Source organism: Dendropsophus ebraccatus, chromosome 12, assembly GCF_027789765.1.
Source record: "Dendropsophus ebraccatus isolate aDenEbr1 chromosome 12, aDenEbr1.pat, whole genome shotgun sequence".
In the NCBI taxonomy this organism is placed as follows: domain Eukaryota; kingdom Metazoa; phylum Chordata; class Amphibia; order Anura; family Hylidae; genus Dendropsophus; species Dendropsophus ebraccatus.
Genome location: NC_091465.1, coordinates 86,195,059 through 86,216,568, shown reverse-complemented (window position 1 = coordinate 86,216,568; position 21,510 = coordinate 86,195,059). Strand labels below are relative to the sequence as shown.

The 21,510-nt window shown below is 50.3% G+C and overlaps 1 protein-coding gene and 1 non-coding gene across 4 annotated transcripts; one reads left to right on the top strand and one right to left on the bottom strand.

The window, feature by feature from the left end:
* Positions 1-283: 283 nt before the first annotated feature.
* LOC138768885 (alkaline phosphatase-like) lies at positions 284-18,695 on the top strand. Of its 3 annotated transcripts, none has more exons than XM_069946907.1 (12): positions 284-412; positions 11,410-11,530; positions 13,341-13,460; positions 13,968-14,083; positions 15,475-15,649; positions 16,058-16,233; positions 16,784-16,924; positions 17,362-17,431; positions 17,512-17,646; positions 17,733-17,924; positions 18,023-18,142; positions 18,260-18,695. In XM_069946907.1, the coding sequence occupies exons 2-12, from the start codon at positions 11,467-11,469 to the stop codon at positions 18,517-18,519; spliced, it is 1,569 nt and encodes a 522-aa protein (XP_069803008.1). In that variant the 5' UTR covers positions 284-412; positions 11,410-11,466; the 3' UTR covers positions 18,520-18,695. The 3 variants fall into 3 exon arrangements, with proteins under 3 accessions (XP_069803008.1, XP_069803007.1, XP_069803009.1); XM_069946906.1 differs by lacking the exon at positions 284-412 and adding an exon at positions 1,001-1,050; XM_069946908.1 differs by lacking the exon at positions 284-412 and adding an exon at positions 1,013-1,046.
* LOC138770210 (U2 spliceosomal RNA) lies at positions 5,330-5,518 on the bottom strand. Its single transcript, XR_011359447.1, has one exon. It is a non-coding gene; the product is annotated as a U2 spliceosomal RNA (small nuclear RNA).
* Positions 18,696-21,510: the final 2,815 nt, after the last annotated feature.

Sequence of the window (21,510 nt, the reverse complement as noted above, 5' to 3'; positions counted from 1 at the left end):
GATATATTTAAGGTCCCAATACTGCCCCACACAGTAACCGTGTCCCCTCTGTGCCCTTACTGGATTTATTCATAGTGCCCAGCGCCAATGAAAAAGTTAGGTAGTACTGTGTAGAAATAGCACGGTACCTTCTTGGACATCACTGGGAGTAAAAACTAAGTGAACCCCTGAACTCCAGGACAAGATTCATTCTCTGCACGATGTTACATTACACAATCCTCTAAGGCTCAAAGGTCAGAAGGGCGGAGCAAAGAAACCCACCGGACCACAAAACTAAAACTAAAACTCATTAACTTGGAGGGGTCACCAGATGTGGTGAGCGGTCAGGACGCAGATCACCCCCCTCCCCCATACGTTTACTCTTGCACATTTTAGGGCATAATCCGAAAAACCCTGCAGTGTATGAATACTAGTGAGTAGTTGTGCCCCCCAGCTTCATCACAGGAGAGGGGATAGTGCCCCAGGGGTGGGGGTGGCGCACCCCCAGGAACACAGGAGAGGGCATGGCACCCACTAACATCACATTATAAGGACATAAAATGTTGCCAGGTACGCTGCCATCACAGTATATAAATACGATGTCACACGCAGGTATAATGAACATGTCACATATGGAGAATAAATTGAAGAGGTGATAAGACAACAGGTGGAACTATAGGGCCGCACAGCATATCAGCCCCAGGGTCACCACCCATACTCCGCTCTACTGCCCTAGGAGTCCCACCCAAGTCTACAATCCACAAATTCCACTCTGCTACATCTGCTAATCCATTTGCTTCCAGCAGGGCAGGGTGACCCCAGATCAGAGGGACCCCCTCCCCCCAGGAAGTTTCTGGGTTAACATCTTCATTGAGGAAGAAATCCTGTTTATATCACAGCCTGAAAGGATAAGGGGGTGGGGGTGTGAGATGGGGGTGAGGGGCTGGGAGCTGCAGGAGACACAGATTTGCATCTTAATGGGTTGTCCTAAAACTCCAACTTCTTCCCTCCTTGAACTTTTCTTCAGCTTCTCAGTCAAAAGTTGCACAAGACTCGGAGCTGAGGAGGCAGGTAAGAGGCTGGGAGTGATGAGAAGGAATGGATGGAGCTGCGCCAGGGAGGGAGATGCCAGGGCTGGGGGCTCCCATATATGTTGGGTGATGCCATGTCTAGGGGCTGCCATATGTGTGGGGGTGATGCCAGGGCTGGGGGCTCCCATATATGTGGGGGGTGATGCCAGGGCTGGGGCTGTGATATGAGGGGTGATGCCAGGGCTGAGGGCCAATATATGTGGGGGGGTGTTGCCATGTCTAGGGGCTCCCATATATGTGGGGGGTGATGCTGGAGCTGTGATATGAGGGGTGATGCCAGGGCTGAGGGCCAACATATATATATATATGTGTGTGTGTGTGTGTGGGGGGGGTGATGCCATGTCTAGGGGCTGTTATGACGGGTGATGCCAGGGTTGGGACTGTCATATGGGGGGATGCAGCTATGTCTGAGGGCTTATATATGGGGGTGATGCCATGTCTGAGGACTATTATATGTGGGGGTGATGCCAGGGTAAGGGTCCAGTATGTGTGGGGTGATGCCAGAGTAGGGGGTCTGGTATATGTGGGGTGATGCCAGGGCTAGGGGCTGTGATATGAGGGGGTGATGCCATGTTTGAGGACTGTTATATGTGGGGGGTGATGCAGAGGGTGAGGATTTGGTATATGTGGGGTAATGCAAAGTCTGGGGGCTGTTATGTTAGAGTTGTTGCCAGGGCTGAGGGCTGTCATATGTGGGGATGCAGCTATGTCTGATGCCATGTCTTGGGCCTGATATGAGTGAGCGATGCCATGTTTGAGGACTGTTATATGTGGGGGTGATGCTGAGGTGGGTAATACGCGGGTACATTATGACGCACAGATCTGGGGGGTTTGCGCCTATAACTGCAGATCTGTACACATCCTGCCCCCAACACAACACTGGGTGGATTTCCCATTGTCTAGTCAGTAAACCTGATTAAAGCCAAACTGACCAGACAATGGCAGGTGATGTGTCAGGCCGCCCCCTGCTGGAGGTGTGAGATCTTGTGACACCCATCCACCAACAGCAAATGGTGGTCATGGGGGGGGCTAATTTGATCACAGGTAGAACATAAAATGGAGAAAATACAATACAGGTTACTCTGCCTGGTGGCCATAGCAACCAATCACAGCCCAGCGTTTACTTCATAACCTGCTCAGGTAAAGTGAAAGCGGAGCTGTGATTGGTTGCTATGGGCAACAGAGGATCTTACTATAAGACGTTGTTGGGCCTGACTGTGGCATTTTATGGTCTGAGTGACAGGAAACTGATAATGTACATCACATATATACAGCACGGAGACCCTCCAGATGTGACTGGAGGTTATATTATTACCGGAGTGTAATAAAAGTATCGACTGTTCTAATAGACCTCACATCTTATGTGACGACTTCTCTTATATCAGTACAGGAGTGTAATAAGAGGGTCCTCCGCACTGTATGTGTGGTTTCCATACTTCCTGTCACTCAGCTCACTGAAAACCACCGTCGGCCCCCGGGGAGGCTGAGAACGTCCCTATAAGATTGTGCGTCGAGTCTCCCCGGGGGCAGACTGTGGTTTTCAGTGAGCTGAGTGACAGGAAGTAAAGAAACCGCTAATGTCCCATATACACAGTGCAAAGACTCCGTTACTGAAACAAGAGGAGCCGTCATGTATGACGCAAGGTCTCTGGAGGTTATATCAGTGCTGGAGCATTATAACGGGAGCGGCTGATATCAGTCCCATACGATATATCATCTCTGGAGGTTATATCAGTGCTGGAGGATTATAACGGGAGCGGCTGATATCAGTCCCATACGATATATCATCTCTGGAGGTTATATCAGTGCTGGAGGATTATAACGGGAGCGGCCGATATCAGTCCCATACGATATATAATCTCTGGAGGTTATATCAGTGCTGGAGCATTATAACGGGAGCGGCTGATATCCGTCCCATACGATATATCATCTCTGGAGTTTATAACACACCAGCCCTGATATCAGCCGCTCCTCCTATAACACTCCAGTACTGATGTAACCTCCCATAATATGCTGTAGAGTATGGGCCAGTTTCAGTGGTTTCTGTCTGGAGCCCCTCCATGTGAATTTGCTGAATAGCCGAGGGGTACAGCCGCCCCTCCCCCGCTGTGACCGGCCCCAGCTTCGCTGCTGACCTACTTGGCGCTGTGTCCGGCTGCTGTGGTAGAGGGGAGATGTGAGGAGTCTACCAGCTGAAACACAAAAGGGCCAATAAGCTCAATAAAGGGGGCACTGCCCATCAATTAACCCATAGTATCCCAGCACAGGGGTCCCCAGACTGTCGCTGTAGGACGTCTGTACTATAGTCTCTCCCAGCTGCGGTGCTGCCATACACATCTGTTATACAGCTGTCAGTATTGTCTCAGAGTACAGGACGGTATAGAGCAGGCTATGGCGTCATATTACAGATCTGTGTATGAGGAGTGAAGATGGCTGAAAATTTGGCGCCCAACACGAGGAGCGGACCCCTAACAGATTAAGAGTCTCCTGCTCTACCGACTTAACATGCCCTCCCCCCCCCCAATACACAACCTGTGTGGGGGACCATCTGTGATTGATTGTTCACAGGGAAAAAGAGCCCTTGATTCCCCTCCAGTGATCCCTGTGCTGTACAGTGCGGCCCCCCATTCTTCCCACAGGAAGCAGATGTAGTGGGGGGTCATATTACTAGTGACAGGAGCTCGCCAGCCTGCCATGTTCTCCATGTGGTGGGTTAACATGCAATGGATGATACCACACATTTGAGGGGAAGCAGGGGGCATCATATGACGGTACCCCAGTGTTGGGGGCCGCCCCCATGTGAGGAATCAATGGGGGAGGGGGGGGGGAGTCAAAATAGAGAGAATTCATACTGGGAGACAAGTCCGTGCCAGATGAGACCCCCAGCCAATTCACCCACCACCCCCAGCCTCATGTTCACCCTGTAGGACCCACGTAGTAAATCAGATCCTCATCACTTAATCCGGTGTCACCCGCCAGCGCCAAGTCACGTCTGTCAGTGGTGAACACATGGCTGCCACCCGAGAGTGGACGTCGCAAAGCGACCATCACAATCCACCAGACATGACACGGCACAGACGAGCCACAGAGACCGATCACAACACTACTGGGCCATGTAGCTAATCCCACTGTGAGATACAGTCTGCTGAGCAGTAAACATTTCCATCATGTATTACTGTCTCCTGAGCCAAGTATCTAATCCCATTATCTGATACCCCTGCTGTGCCTTGTTTCTAATCCAGCATGTGTGATAATGCCTTCTGAGCTGCACATCTGATCATTGTGTTACACGCTGCTAAGAAATGTATCTAATCCCGCCATGTGTGATACTTCCCGCTAACATATCAATTTCCATTGTGTTTTACTGTCTAGGATGGGTATCTAATTTCACCATGTGTGATAACCCCTGCTGCACTGTGTATCTAATCTCATGTGTGATACTCTGCTGAGCTGTATATCTGATTTTTCACTCTGCAAATTTGAGTCCGCATATTTCCATCTGTATTGCATCCGTATTTTTGCTGATCTGCAGAAATGAAGGCGTCTGGTTAATAAGAATCTAGTCCTCATCTGCGGATCCGTATTTTTACGGATCACATCCACAAAAATACGGAGCTCATAGGGTTCTATTGGTGTGCCCGTGGAGGTACAGATCCTGGTGCTGTACACAACTATGGATCTGAAATTGGGGCCTTAAAATACATTGATCCTATTCTCTGTCTGCAATTGCGGATGTGTGAATAGGGCCTTAGACAAAGATTCTTTTATTGATAAACGATTGCAAACAAGATAGTTTATCGTTAACCATATTACACAAAACAATAGTCAAATGAAGGAACGATGTAAAATAATTACGCAGTTACTCCATCTAATGCTGGCAAATGAAGGAATAATGTGGAATAATTACGCAGTTACTCCATCTGATGAAGGAACGATGTGGAATTACAGCGAACAATCAGCAATGATTTTGGTGTCAGCACCAAACGAATGAACAATTTCTCGATTGTTGCCTGGATTTACATAAAACCATTATTGTTTAAATTTGAACGATGTAACAATATAACAGTCCAGTGTAATGTGGCCTTAAAGGGGTTATCTAGCAAAAATCTGTTTCTTTAAAATCAACTGGTTTCAGGAAGTTATATAGATTTGTAATTTATTTCTATTTAAAATTCTTAAGTCTTCCCATACTTCTAAGCTGCTGTATGTCCTGCAGGAAATGTTTTCTTTTTAGTGACATAGTGCTCTCTGCTGCCACCTTTTTATGCACTGAACCTGGAAGCACTGCAATACCAGGTCAATGCCTGGAGAGGACAGAGCAAGCTCTTTTTCCATCCCCCTGTTCTAAAAATCTATTTAATATATGGTCCCCAGATAGGGGACACGTCAGATTAAACTGATAGGAACAGATACTACACCTGATCTTAGCCAAAAGGCTGAGAAGCGATCTCTGCTGCCACCTCTGTCCGAGACAGAAACTATCCAGAGCAGCAGCAAGTTTTCATAGAAAACCTTTGGTGCTCTGGGCAGTTCCTGACATGGACAGAGGTGGCAGCAGAGAGCACTGTTTCAGACGGAAAATATACCACTTCCTGCAGGACATGCAGCAGCTCATAAGTACGGGAAGACTTGAGATTTTTAAATAGAAGTAAATTACAAATGTATATAACTTTTTGCTACCAGTTGGTTTGAAATAAAAAGATTTTTGCTGGACAACCCCTATAAGCACATAGGGGAAAACAAGGACATAGAAAGGGGCCCGAGGAGCACAAAAGACCCTCACAGTTGGGGTCCCACCCCAGGGAGGATATAAGGGGGGGGGGGGTCATGTTTCACACTGCAGGTCCGAGCTGTAAGAATCCTGTGCAGTGCCGTCTCCTCCTCCCACAGCAGATAATAGAACAGACTACTACCAACAAGTACTAATTATACAAGCAGCAGCAATACTATCATTATGACAACACTGACACTATAATTATAGTAACAGCAACCACACCACCACCAATAGTCATAATACAATAATCACTCCTCTAATAGCTACACTAATAGTATAACACTAATAATCACACAACCACTAATAGTCATACTAACACTATAACCACAACCCCTCTAATACAATCACTCCTCTAATATCTACATTAATAGTATATCACTATCACACAACCACTAAGTCATACTAATACAATAATCACTCCTTCAATATCTACACTAATAGTATAACACTATCACACAACCACTAATAGTCATACTAACACTATAACCACAACCCCTCTAATACAATCACTCCTCTAATATCTACATTAATAGTATAACACTAAGTCATACTAATACAATAATCACTCCTTCAATATCTACACTAACAGTATAACACTAATCACACGACCACCAATAGTCATACTAATACTATAACCACAACTCTAATACAGTCACTCCTAATATCTACACGACCACCAATAGTCACACTTATACAGCAATCACAACCCCTCTAATATCTACACTAATAATCACACAACCACCAATAGTAGTCGTAGTAGTATAATACTGAATTACACCGCCACCAATATATCATTACTACTACAGTCATAGTGACACTACTATATACCGAGCAGCCGGACACTTATTTCTCACTCAGCCGTGTTCTGAGCCGCTGTATCTAATCCTATAAAGGTGCCATACAGTTTGCAGGGTCATGTATCTAATCTTATCCTGTGTAATACTATATTCTGAGGTACTGTTAACTAATCCCATCATGTGCGATACTGACCGCTGAGCAGTGTATCTAATCCCATCAGGAAGTCTGCTGAGCCGCTGTATATAAGGTTCCTGTTGAACAAAGTGTTTTATTTTCTCCAAATAAATGATCATAAACCTAAAATCGTTCACTGTAATACACGGAGCGGTAGTCGTTAGTTACGTTCACAGACTATGATCGTTCGTATTCACCATACTCCTCCTAGGACGTGTACACACACCGAAAGATCTATTTAACGATTAACAATGATTTTGCGGTCAGCTGAAAAGATGCGATTTTCGTTAGTCGGAGCCATGTACCTAATCCCGTAACATGTGATACAGTCTCACAGCTCTACACCGTGGAGCTCATACATGGGAGACTTTCTTGCCCTTTCACAGCATGCTTCTTCCCTAGTTACCCCAGGCGTCCAGCAGAGGGCGCTCTAGGATGCCATCCTGCAGTTGCCCCAGCAGGGAGCGGTCACTGCTCTCAGGGAGGTTTAATCCTCGGGAATTATCTTCTCAGGTCGTAGTAAATCCGGGAATCTGCTGAGTGAGCCTGCTCTGCGCCCGGCATCTCCTGGTGCCCACCACATTGTCCTAGGGGTCTGTGAGGGGCAGAGGGAGGCAGATTGTGCCCCCACCTCATCATGGCACTGAGCAATGAGACGCACATCCTCCTCACCACCATCATCTGCTCCATTGTGGCTTTTATCGTCCTGACGTGTCTCTGCTACTTCACCTGCAGGCTGGCGGGGTAAGTACCAAGCAGAGGGGCAACAGTCACTGGAGGGGGAGGGAACCGGCACCTTAAGGTGAGATCAGTATTACTGCGATGCTTAAAGGGACACCCAGACACCTCGTATCATAGGGGTGAGAAGCATCGTACATGATGCAACCAATCCCATATCATCTTCGCCCGTCACCTGCAGTGTAAAGAATGGAGGGTCGGTATTCCCCCAATACTGAAGGAGGAGTACAGAAAAACGGACACAGAAAGGACTAAACTGAGCCGAACAGAGTTATAAGAGAATAGGTACACCCCCCCCAAAGTTAATTTTTTTTAATGTCAAGACTTTAGGAACAACACCCCCCATCAGATGCCACAGTGTCGCACTTGGCAGAAGTACGGTATGAACCATGATGCACACCCTTGAGGGTAAGCACCAGAAGACCGGTGCTGCTAGTAAAATGATCAGTAGAAAGTGAGACACGCTCGCTGACTGCCTTCAAACTACAGGGACCAGGAGACCTAGAAGACGACTGGGCAATCCCTGGTCTAAATATCAGATGCAAATCTGTAGCGTTAACCAGTATATTAGCACCAGATATATAGGCACCTCCAGGCGCCATGCTGGTAGACTCCTATGCACAGTATCGGGCAGACCTCCATGCTGCTCAGATCAGTGAGTTGGGAGGCAGAACGAATATGGCTGAAACCAAGCTGGTCAGTGCCATTGCAAAACTGCAGCGAGGTCTCATTACGAGAAAAAAGAAAGACGAGAACTGCTCGTGTAGAAACAAGGCACGGGTAACTGGACTTCTGGAGTCCATCTCTCCCACCTGGCCACCATTGGTCAACAGAAATTTGCAAGGCACTTGGACCGTGCCCACATAGTTGTCTCGATGTACCCAAAAAACGACATAAGTGCTCTATGTCACATGTCCAAGACCGATGTCACTGGACCCCGTGGGAGATGGGACCTAAGAGCCCTTATACAGGCTCTACCTTCTCCACCAACGGCCATACCCTAGGTGCCGTGTATCTATTGTTGTTGAGTGTGACCCTATCCCCGGCCCCCTACTACACCCCATTGCCTTTCTTCCCCCCTTATTTCCAGTCTTTGCTGCTTTCCCCAAATATATAAGCTCTCATGCACAAACAATCGACACGGAGATGCCCTCTATTGTCACTTGTCCGTTATGGAGGGCCCCCATGGGCTAGAAGTCTCTATTCTTTATGGGTAATCTGATCGCCCAAGTGGAATTTATGAGCATTCCACAATTTCTTCTGCGAAAAGAGCAAAGTACGCCCCACCATGACTTCTAGAATACGGGGTCTCAAATATACCATACTTCTACTGTATTTGACCATGAGAATTATGTCATGAACACTCCCACCTCACCCCACAACAAGCATACTCTGACCTCTTAAAGGGGTATTCTGCAGAAATTAATACCTTGCTGCCCTGGCACAGGACATTGACTGGCTATGCTTACCTCTCCGCGCCGCACTGTGTCCTCCTGCGTCATCTTCCGGTCTCCGGCTAAATCTTCGGGTCCCCGTTCTCACCGTCACTTCTCAGACAGACTCATCTTTGCAGTGACAGCCCACTCAACAAATCACCGATAGGACAGCGTGGCGGTCAGTGACCGGAGGCAGGGCGACATCGGGGGAGCACAGACAGGCAAGAATAGTGGACTTAGGTCACCTGCCAGGGCAGCAACATAATATACCTACTATAATATTGCCCCACCATATTCCTAGATATAACTACCACTGCTGCCCTCTATGTATAACATTATATAGACCATTATACACCTCGGTCTCTCGGGACAGGACGGTGGTGTAGGTGTTTGGGGTACTATCTGGCAGTATAAGAGCCCCTTTGTGCGCTGGTGTTGCCGCCTTCTGACCTTTTGTCTCCTGGTTGTGCCAGGTTCTATTCTCAGCTGTTTGCAGTGAACAGGATTTGCTTCCTGTATCTTGATCTATTAATCTGCTCGGTAATTGAGGGGTTTCTCTGTTTGCTATGTAACTCTTTATTTACTGCATAATAACTACTACTATCTATATACGGTCGGCCTCACATTTTTGTTTAACTCTCTGCTCCATTTAGGCAACAGAGAAATAGGACTCAATGGATGACTTTCAAAGTGAGAAACTGAGGCCCGTTCCCTCACATCTGTCATCATCAACGTCAATGAAAAAAAACAAAAACAGATGTGTACACTCCGCTCTGCTCATAGTCCTTATTTATACAGACAGAACTTGTGCAGACGGACTGGATGAAAACAACTGACCTGAATTAAAACCAATTAAAAGGTCAAACGCATATGTGAACCCAACCAAACACTGCTGTGTCCAAGATTATAACTACTATAATACTGCCCCCTATATACAGGAATATAACTACTATAATACTGCTCCTATATACAGGGATATAACTACTATAATACTGCTCCTATATACAGGAATATAACTAGTATAATACTGCCTCCTATATACAGGAATATAACTACTATAATACTGCTCCTATACACAGGAATATAACTACTATAATACTGCTCCTATATACAGGAATATAACTGCTATAATACTGCTCCTATACAAAGGAATATAACTACTATAATACTGCTCCTATATACAAGACTATAACTACTATAATACTGCCCCTATATACAAGAATATAACTACTATAATACTGCCCCTATATACAAGAATATAACTACTATAATACTGCTCCTATATACAGGAATATACTACTATAATACTGCTCCTATATACAGGAATATAACTACTATAATACTGCCCCCTATATACAGGAATATAACTACTATAATACTGCTCCTATATACAAGAATATAACTACTATAATACTGCCCCCTATATAGAATATAACTACTATAATACTGCCCCCTATATAGAATATAACTACTATAATACTGCTCCTATATACAGGAATATAACTACTATAATACTGCTCCTATATACAGGGATATAACTACTATAATACTGCTCCTATATACAGGAATATAACTACTATAATACTGCTCCTATATACAGGAATATAACTACTATAATACTGCCCCTATATACAGGGATATAACTACTATAATACTGCCCCTATATACAGGGATATAACTACTATAATACTGCTCCTATATACAGGAATATAACTACTATAATACTGCTCCTATATACAGGAATATAACTACTATAATACTGCCCCTATATACAGGGATATAACTACTATAATACTGCCCCTATATACAGGGATATAACTACTATAATACTGCCCCTATATACAGGGATATAACTACTATAATACTGCTCCTATATACAGGAATATAACTACTATAATACTGCCTTCTATATACAGGAATATAACTACTATAATACTGCCCCTATATACAGGAATATAACTACTATAATACTGCTCCTATATACAAGAACATAACTATTATAATACTGCTCCTATATACAGGGATATAACTACTATAATACAGCCCCCTATATACAGGAATATACTATAATGCTGCCCCCTGTAGACAGGACGGTGGTGTAGGTGTTTGGGGTGCTGTCTGGCAGTATAACAGCCTCTTTGTACGCTATGTCGCCTCCTTCTGACCTTCTGTCTCCTCGCCGTGCCAGGTTTTATTTCCAGCTGTTTGCTGTGATGGGGATTTGCCGTTTTCCCTTTGATGTGTAATTCTGCTCGGTAATTGAGGGGTTCGGGGGTTTCTCTGTTTGCCGCCGGCGGCCGTGGTTCAGGGGTAGCACAGCCTGCAGTTATAGGAATATTTGGGGATATTTAGGGCGGGGGTTCTATTTAGGGTTCTACCCCCCTGCGCACTCTCTGAGCTCACTCTCCTCTGATCACAGGGCTGCACACAAGGTGCTGGAGTTCTTCTGACAGTGGATCTGTGAGGAGGGCACAGGATGGACCCGAGGTGGTGGGCGCTACTGCTGGTCATCAGGATGGGCATGGCACAGACATTCCCAGGTAAGAGGAGGCCAGCTAACTACTCTGAAAATGCTTTGCTGATCCAGAGTTATTATATCTTATACTGCTGTCCCCTCCAGAGCTGCACTCACTATTCTGCTGTTACATCATTTCTCATCCTCCAGAGCTGCATTCACTATTCTCCTCTCACATCAGGTCTCATCCTCTAGAGCTGCACTCACTATTCTGCTCTTACATCATGTCTTATCCTCCAGAGCTGCATTCACTATTCTCCTCACATCAGGTCTCATCCTCTAGAGCAGCACTCACTATTTTGCTGTTACATCATGTCTCCTCCTCCAGAGCTGCACTCACTATTCTGCCCTTACATAATGTCTTATCCACCCGAGCTGCACTCACTATTCTCCTCTTTAGAGATGAGTGAACCCGAACGTTCGGCATTTGATTAGCTGGGGCTGCTGAACTTGGATAAAGCTCTAAGGTTGTCTGGAAAACATGGATACAGCCAATGACTATATCCATGTTTTCCACATAGCCTTAGGGCTTTATCCAACTTCAGCAGCCACCGCTAATCAAATGCCGAAAGTTCGGGTTCGGATGGACTCCAGCATGCTCCAGGTTCGCTCATCTTTAATCAGGACTCATCCTCCAGAGCTGCACTCACTATTCTGTTACATCAGGTCTTCTCCTCCAGAGCTGCACTCACTATTCTGTTACATCAGGTCTTCTCCTCCAGAGCTGTACTCACTATTCTGCTCTTACATCATGTCTCATCTTCTGCAGCTGTTCTGCTCTTTCCTCTGTTCCACCATGCAGTGCTGCTTAAGGGTACAAACACACGCAGCAGATACGCAGCAGATTTGATGCTGTGTTCAGTTATTTAGATCTAATCTGCTGCGTATCGCAGCAGTAAATACGCAGCGTATATGCCGTGTGTGTTTGTACCCTAAGAGTACTATTACACGGAACGATCAGCCGATTATCGCTCCATGTAATAAATACAACGATCAGCCGATGACAGCTATCAGATGATCGTTGATATAGGTTTGGACCTATTTGTGTCGGGCGCGGTGCACGGCCGGTGACTGACGATATACATTACCTATCCACGTTCCAGGGCTGCTGCTGCGGTCTTCTTCTCCCTGGGTCCTGCGCGCTCCAGCTTCAGAGTAGCCTGTCAGCTGACCGGCGGTCCCGGCCTGTGATTGGCTGAGCGGCCTGTCAGCTGACAGGCCACTCTGAAGCTGGAGCGCACAGGACCCAGGGAGAAGACCGCAGCAGCAGCCCTGGAGCGTGGATAAGTAATGTATATAGTTAAGCAAGGGCTGCAAGGACTTCGGTAACGATGCCCCTGCAGCCCGTGTTTAACGATTATCGGCCGTGTAATAGGTCCAGTAAACGAGCGACGATCTAGTAGATCGCTGCTCGTTTACAGGTATTATCGGGCCCCCATCGGCCCATGTGATACCACCCTAACAGCTCAGGTGAGAGATAACATGACCAACCACCAAGTGAAGCTTGAAGGGATTATCCAGTATTAGAAAAGCAGCTACTTACTTGCAAGAACAGCGCCCCCATCCTCAGGCTGTGTGTGGTATTACAATTCAGCACCATTCACTTCAATGGAACAGAGCTGCAATACCACGAGACGACAAGAGTGGCACTGTTACCAGAAGAAAGCAGCCATGTCTATCTAATTCTGGATAATTCCTTTAACCGCACAATACACAAGGACATCCAACAGAATGGTGATTGCAGCTCTGGAGGCGACTTGAGTGGGGGGAATAAAATTCCATAGGCGGCCACAGTATCTGTGCATGTGACATGTAACGCCATCTCACCCCATCAGAGCGCGAGAAGAACCCCGACTACTGGCGGCGTCAGGCCCAGGAGACCCTGAGAGAAGCCCTGAAGCTGCAGCAGCTCAACACCAACCGGGCCAAGAACGTCATCATGTTCCTGGGGGATGGTAAGAGCCGGGTGTATGTCACAGGGGGGTGGGGTGGTCCAGGACATTTAAAGGGGTACTCGTGCAAAAACTTACATCAACTAGTGCCAGAAAGTTATACAGATTTGTAACACTTAAAAAAAAAATCGAAGGTCTTCCAGTACTTATCAGCTGCTATATGTCCTGCAGGAAGTGGTGTTTTCTCTCCAGTCTGACACAGTGCTCTCTGCTGCCACCTCTGTCCATGTCAGGAACTGTCCAGAGCAGCAGCAAAATCCCCATAGAAAACCTCTACTGCTCTGGACAGTTCCTGACATGGACAGAGGTGGCAGCAGAGAGCACTGTGTCAGACTGGTGAGAATCCACCACTTCCTGCAGGACAAACAGCAGCTAATAAGGACTGGAAGACTAGAGATTTTTACATAGAGGTAAGTTACAAATCTATATAACTTCCCGGCACCAGTTGATTTGAAAGTTTTTTTTGCCAGAGTACCCCTTTAATAACAACCCCCTCTCTGTGGATGACAGGTATGGGAGTGCCCACTGTTACAGCAACACGAATCTTAAAGGGACAGCTCGCTGGTAAACCTGGAGAGGAGACCATGCTGGAAATGGACAAGTTCCCATTTGTCGCCCTAGCGAAGGTGAGCGTTACAGTGCCAGGCAGGAGCACCCACACCGCGCGCCAGGCAGGAGCACCCACACCGCGCGCCAGGCAGGAGCACCCACACCGCGCGCCAGGCAGGAGCACCCACACCGCGCGCCAGGCAGGAGCACCCACACCGCGCGCCAGGCAGGAGCACCCACACCGCGCGCCAGGCAGGAGCACCCACACCGCGCGCCAGGCAGGAGCACCCACACCGCGCGCCAGGCAGGAGCACCCACACCGCGCGCCAGGCAGGAGCACCCACACCGCGCGCCAGGCAGGAGCACCCACACCGCGCGCCAGGCAGGAGCACGCACACCGCGCGCCAGGCAGGAGCACGCACACCGCGCGCCAGGCAGGACCATCGCACACCGCGCGCCAGGCAGGACCATCGCACACCGCGCGCCAGGCAGGACCATCGCACACCGCGCGCCAGGCAGGACCATCGCACACCGCGCGCCAGGCAGGACCATCGCACACCGCGCGCCAGGCAGGACCATCGCACACCGCGCGCCAGGCAGGACCATCGCACACCGCGCGCCAGGCAGGACCATCGCACACCGCGCGCCAGGCAGGACCATCGCACACCGCGCGCCAGGCAGGACCATCGCACACCGCGCGCCAGGCAGGACCATCGCACACCGCGCGCCAGGCAGGACCATCGCACACCGCGCGCCAGGCAGGACCATCGCACACCGCGCGCCAGGCAGGACCATCGCACACCGCGCGCCAGGCAGGACCATCGCACACCGCGCGCCCGGTGGGGCCACACACACTAAAGGCAGCACTATTAATATACATCACACACGGGGGCATAGTCTGGGCATGTGATGGGCACCAGGGATCCAGGTGATTATTAGGTCATCATCCCGCCCGTCCTCCGCGCCAGCTCCGGATCTAGCAGCAACGTCTCCGGTTTTATTAAAGCTTCTCTTCATTCCTGATTTTTCATGAACTTGTCCTGAGCCGGAGACCAGGATGGCAGACCGTGGGCAGCGGCCGCAGCTTCTGGGCATCACAGGGCAGGAAACCACAGGACGAGCAGCCCTGGGGGGGAGGGGCAGCCTGGGAGGCGGTGGTCCTGAACACCTTACCCCTCCAGAACCCACAAGTGAACAGGAAGAAAGCGAAGGGCAGGGTGGGGTAGGGGGCGCTCCGCTTCTGAAGGGTCAGACACCTGGAGCCGGGGACGAAGCAGGTGGAGGCTCCTTTATTACCGCACATCAAACATCCACAGACAATGGCGGCCGCTCTATACAATATGGAGGGGGAGGGGGGGGGGTCACCGCCACATTGTTACAGCATGACACTGCAAAACCAAACAACGGGAACTCCCCTCACCGGCTACTAGGGTCACGTCTCCCCCCTCTGACGCTTTTTTTCCTGCAGACGTATAACACCAACGCACAGGTCCCAGACAGCGCAGGCACCGCCACCGCCTACCTGTGCGGAGTGAAGGCCAACGAGGGGACGGTGGGTGTGAACGCCGCCGCGGTGCGAGGTCAGTGTAACACCACCAAGGGCAACGAGGTCGACTCCATCCTTAAATGGGCCAAAGACGCAGGTGAGCGCACAGCGGCATCCGGACTAGGCTTACATCCTGACAATAGATCCGCCATGTTGGCTGATGACACAGACACCAGCAGGAGGCGCCAACACTCCCCCCCAACCTTATACCTTTATACACACGATATGAGCCCATCTGTATATATAATATAGAGCTATGATGGCCGACATATTGGTGTCACTCAGCTGACCACTAAAGAGGATTACTCTAGAACATTGCTGGGGACAGTAGTTCAGGTTGAACACTCATACAGGACCCGCCATAATCCCCTCCCCCATTACATGCCAGGCATCTGAACGTACTGTAACACTTTGTTCATCCTGATCCTGCTGCTTCAGAACTGCAGAGAAGACGACACCAGCAGATCAGTACGATCAGTAATCATTAACCCTTGTTATTCACCAGGCAAGTCTGTGGGGGTGGTGACCACCACCAGGGTAAACCATGCCACCCCAAGCGCTGCCTATGCCCATTGCGTCAACCGCGACTGGTTCTCCGATTACGAGATGCCCAAGGAAGCCGTGGAGGAAGGATGTAAGGACATCGCCTGGCAGCTTATGTACAACGTACCGAACATCGAGGTAACAGTCTGGGGCACATATATGTTGGGGAGCAGGAGGGGGGGCACATACATGGCGGCGAGCAGGGGGGGGGCACATACATGGCGGCGAGCAGGGGGGGCACATACATGGCGGCGAGCAGGGGGGCACATACATGGCGGCGAGCAGGGGGGGCACATACATGGCGGCGAGCAGGGGGGGCACATGCATGGCGGGGAGCAGGGGGGGGCATATGCATGGCGGCGAGCAGGGGGGGGCACATACATGGCGGCGAGCAGGGGGGGCACATACATGGCGGCGAGCAGGGGGGGCACATACATGGCGGGGAGCAGGGGGGGCATATGCATGGCGGGGAGCAGGGGGGGCATATGCATGGCGGGGAGCAGGGGGGGGCACATGCATGGCGGGGAGCAGGGGGGGGCACATACATGGCGGGGAGCAGGGGGGGGGGGGCACATTTATCACTTACGTTTTTGTGCAGTTCTGGACGGATCCAAATCTGGAGCAGAAGTTTTTTTACTGAAAGAAGGAGACGCCATGTGAGACCTGACACGATTATCACTTATTACAGGTCATCATGGGCGGGGGCAGAAAGTACATGTTCCCCAAGAACACCCCCGATGTGGAGTACCCCAAAGATGAGAGGGCGAACGGCTCAAGACTGGACGGACTAAACCTGACCCAAGTGTGGAAGGAGAAAAAGCCGAACAAGGTACAATGCGGGTCCTCCCACCTTATAGGAGACTCCACTACCCCCTAAATCCACAGAGTACATCCTCAGCCCCTCCCATATGAGCATGCCCCCAAGAGCAGAACTCAGAATGCAGGGACTTACTTGCTTTAGACAAGTCAGAAAACACATCTGGTGCTGCTCCGGACTCCATCCTGCTGGAAGTCACAGATCTTCACTCCTAGAACACACAAGATAGGGAGATCATCACATCCTGGTGCCACCACTAGGGGGAGCTAGGGGGAGCTCAAGAGCTGACTGTATACTGACTACATAATATCCTGCTGCCACCACTAGGAGCAGCTCAGGAACTGACTGTATACTGACTGTACATCACATCCTGCTGCCACCACTAGGGGGAGCTCAGGGGCTGACTATACAACAGTCATTCACATCCTCCATGTTTTTCCCACCCACAGGCCGCACATTATGTCTGGAACCGGGAGCAGCTGATGGCCCTGAAGCCGCAGGACGTTGACTACCTGTTGGGTGAGTACATAATCCTCAGCCTACAGGGGGCGCCTTGCTGCCTAAACCCCATAACAAGACCTTCTGCCATTCATTTCTAGGTCTGTTTGAGCCGGGAGATATGATGTACGAGCTGGAGCGGAACAAGACTTCGGAGCCCTCCCTTCCCGAGATGGTGAGAGTGGCCATCAGCATCCTCAAGAAGAACCCCGAAGGCTTCTTCTTGCTGGTGGAGGGTAAGTGACCCCCCAGATATTACCCCCCTGTGCCCCCCCCCCTGCTGCGGGGGGCCACACAGTCACAATTTCTGTGTCATCGTCAGGTGGACGTATCGACCACGGCCATCACGAGGGGAAAGCCAAGCAGGCATTACACGAGGCGGTGGAGATGGACCTGGCTATAGGTGTGGCAGGAGAGATGACGTCCATGGATGACACGCTGACCGTAGTCACCGCCGACCACTCTCACGTCTTCACGTTTGGCGGCTACACGCACCGCGGCACCTCCATCTTTGGTAAGTGGGAGGATTTCTATATGAGCGCGTCACATGGTACACGGCCAGCAGGACGCAGCTTCTACCATCAGTCATGTGACCATCTTGTCCATTAACAGGTTTGGCCCCAATAATGAGCGACATTGACCAGCAACCCTTCACGTCCATCCTGTACGGCAACGGCCCCGGATACAAAGTGGTTGACGGGAAACGTGAAAACGTCTCCACTGTGGATTACAGTGAGTATAGGCAAGGCCTGCGCCATGTTTTGGGGATAGCCCCCGTAATGCTTGTCAGAGCTGAGGGTTTGTTACACTGTATCAGCGAGAATCCTCACGGCCTCCATGTTCTTTCAGCTGAGGCCTCCTACCAAGCACAGTCCGCCGTCCCGCTACGCCAGGAAACGCATGGTGGTGAAGACGTCGCCGTTTTTGCCAAGGGTCCAATGGCGCATTTGCTGCATGGCGTCCACGAGCAGAACTACATCCCGCATGTCATGGCGTACGCCTCCTGCGTGGGGCAGAACCGGGATCATTGCCTGTCGGGGGGCGCGGGGCACAGTACGGCCTCCCTCACCCTGCTGAGCAGCGCCCTCACCCTGCGGCTGATCCTGTGAGCCGCCCACACGCCGGCCTCCTACCTCACACCACACCGGTCTGCGGAGGACCTCAGCTCTGCTACACCGTCCAGGGAGGTCCGGAGACCCCCCTCCCCCGCAGCAGGTTCTGTGTCACTTACAGGATAAAAACCAAAGACTATTCCACAACCACTAAGGAGCGAACTGGACGAGCCCCCCACACCCCGATAACGACCGTCCACAGCCACCTCCAACATGGCCGCCTCCGCCAGGGCCCACAAACAGCTTTCCCAGGATACGGGATGTGGAGGAGCTGGATGACATCCCTTGCAGGAGGAGGGCCTGGATTATTGGGGATCCCGCTGGATTTGGGGGGCAGAAGATTGTACATTTATAGGATTTTATTCTTACATTTCATTTCTGTAAATAATAAAAAGCAAAATGCTGAAACCGCTAATGAGGCGCAAAGGAAGATTACCTGACCAGGGGGCGCTGCTCCAGGGTGATATCACTGTGGGGTCACCTCACCACTAGGGGCGCTGCTGCAGGGTGATATCACTGCCAGGGTCACCTCACCACTAGGGGGGCTGCTCCAGGGTAATATCACTGCCGGGGTCACCTCACCACTAGGGGGGCTGCTCCAGGGTAATATCACTGCCGGGGTCACCTCACCACTAGGGGCGCTGCTGCAGGGTGATATCACTGCCGGGGTCACCTCACCACTAGGGGCGCTGCTGCAGGGTGATATCACTGCCGGGGTCACCTCACCACTAGGGGCGCTGCTGCAGGGTGATATCACTGCCGGGGTCACCTCACCACTAGGGGCGCTACTGCAGGGTGATATCACTGCCGGGGTCACCTCACCACTAGGGGTGCTGCTGCAGGATGATATCACTGCCGGGGTCACCTCACCACTAGGGGCGCTGCTGCAGGGTGATATCGCTGCAGGGTCTCCTCACCACTAGGGGCGCCTGGGCTCAGGTATCATTGGGGCAGGGCTGGCTACTGTAGTGTCCCCTGTCACCACTAGGGGCGCCTGGGCTCAGGTATCATTGGGGCAGGGCTGGTTACTGTAGTGTCCCCTGTCACCACTAGGGGCGCCTGGGCTCAGGTATCATTGGGGCAGGGCTGGTTACTGTAGTGCCCCTTATCACCACTAGGGGCGCCTGGGCTCAGGTATCATTGGGGCAGGGCTGGCTACTGTAGTGTCCCCTATCACCACTAGGGGCGCCTGGGCTCAGGTATCATTGGGGCAGGGCTGGTTACTGTAGTGCCCCCTATCACCACTAGGGGCACCTGGGCTCAGGTATCATTGGGGCAGGGCTGGTTACTGTAGTGCCCCCTATCATCACTAGGGGCACCTGGGCTCAGGTATCATTGGGGCAGGGCTGGTTACTGTAGTGCCCCCTATCACCACTAGGGGCGCCTGGGCTCAGGTATCATTGGGGCAGGGCTGGTTACTGTAGTGCCCCCTATCACCACTAGGGGCGCCTGGGCTCAGGTATCATTGGGGCAGGGCTGGTTACTGTAGTGCCCCCTATCACCACTAGGGGCGCCTGGGCTCAGGTATCATTGGGGCAGGGCTGAGGTCGCCATCAGGGTATAAATAGGCGATAGTTTTCCAGCCGCAGGATCTCTGCCCCCGGCCAGGCTATTTGGGGAGATCCCCGGATACAATGGGATCCTGTGTGACCCGAGGAGGAAGAAACCTGGCGGCCATTTATAGAATGAGAGAACAGCCTGCAAGTGTAACAAACCCCCAAACACAGCACAGCGGGGGAGGGGGCGGATAATATACACAGGAGTATACACCGTATACAGATCCCCCATCAGTCCTGAGTTATGTTTCATCCTCCAGAGCTGCACTCACTATTCTGCTGTTACATCATATCTCATCCTCCAGAGCTGCACTCACTATTCTGCTGTTACACCATGTCTCATCCTCCAGAGCTGCACTCACTATTCTGCTGTTACATCATGTCTTATCCTCCAGAGCTGCACTCACTATTCTGCTGTTACATCATGTCTTATCCTCCAGAGCTGCACTCACTATTCTGCAGTTACATCATGTCTTATCCTCCAGAGCTGCACTCACTATTCTGCTCTTACATAATTTCTCCTCCTCCTCAGCTGCACTCACTATTCTGCTGTTACATCATGTCTCATCCTCCAGAGCTGCACTCACTGTTCTGTTGCCCTCCTGGATGGTTTAGTATAACCATGCTATAATGGTGACCCCTGAGCTCAGCCATGTGGGGGCGCCTCTCTCCATTGTGGGCAGGATCGGCGTCTTCACCACTGACCACAACATGGAAGGAGCCACATTTGTTAACAAGAATGTCCGACCGCAGAACATCGTCCCAAAAATCAGAGACCCAGCGGGAGCAGCGCCCGGCACAGCCGCAACCTGCCAGAGGGCATTACCGCCATGTGTGCCCGAGCTCCGGACAGGATGAGAGCCCGCCACTAATCCCACTACTATCCCCAATACTCAGAACTGTGCAATCATCTGCAGGAGATCGCACCATGTATAAGGGGTAGAGAGGATAGAGCAATGGTCTGCAGGGAGGTCAGAGGTGTAATAATCTGCAAGATATAGCACTATGTATAAGAGGAGGTAGAGAGGACAGAGCGATGTTCTGCAGGGAGGTCAGAGGTAATAATCTGCAGTATATAGCACTATAAGAGGAGGTAGAGAGGACAGAGCGATGTTCTGCAGAGAGGTCAGAGGTGTAATAATCTGCAGGATATAACACTATGTATAAGAGGAGGTAGAGAGGACAGAGCGATGTTCTGCAGATCTGTAGAGAGGTCAGAGGTGTTATAATCTGCAGGATATAGCACTATGTATAATAGGAGGTAGGGAGGACAGAGCGATGTTCTGCAGAGAGGTCAGAGGTGTAATAATCTGCAGGATATAACAATATGTATAAGAGGAGGTAGGGAGGACAGAGCGATGTTCTGCAGAGAGGTCAGAGGTGTAATAATCTGCAGGATATAACAATATGTATAAGAGGAGGTAGGGAGGAC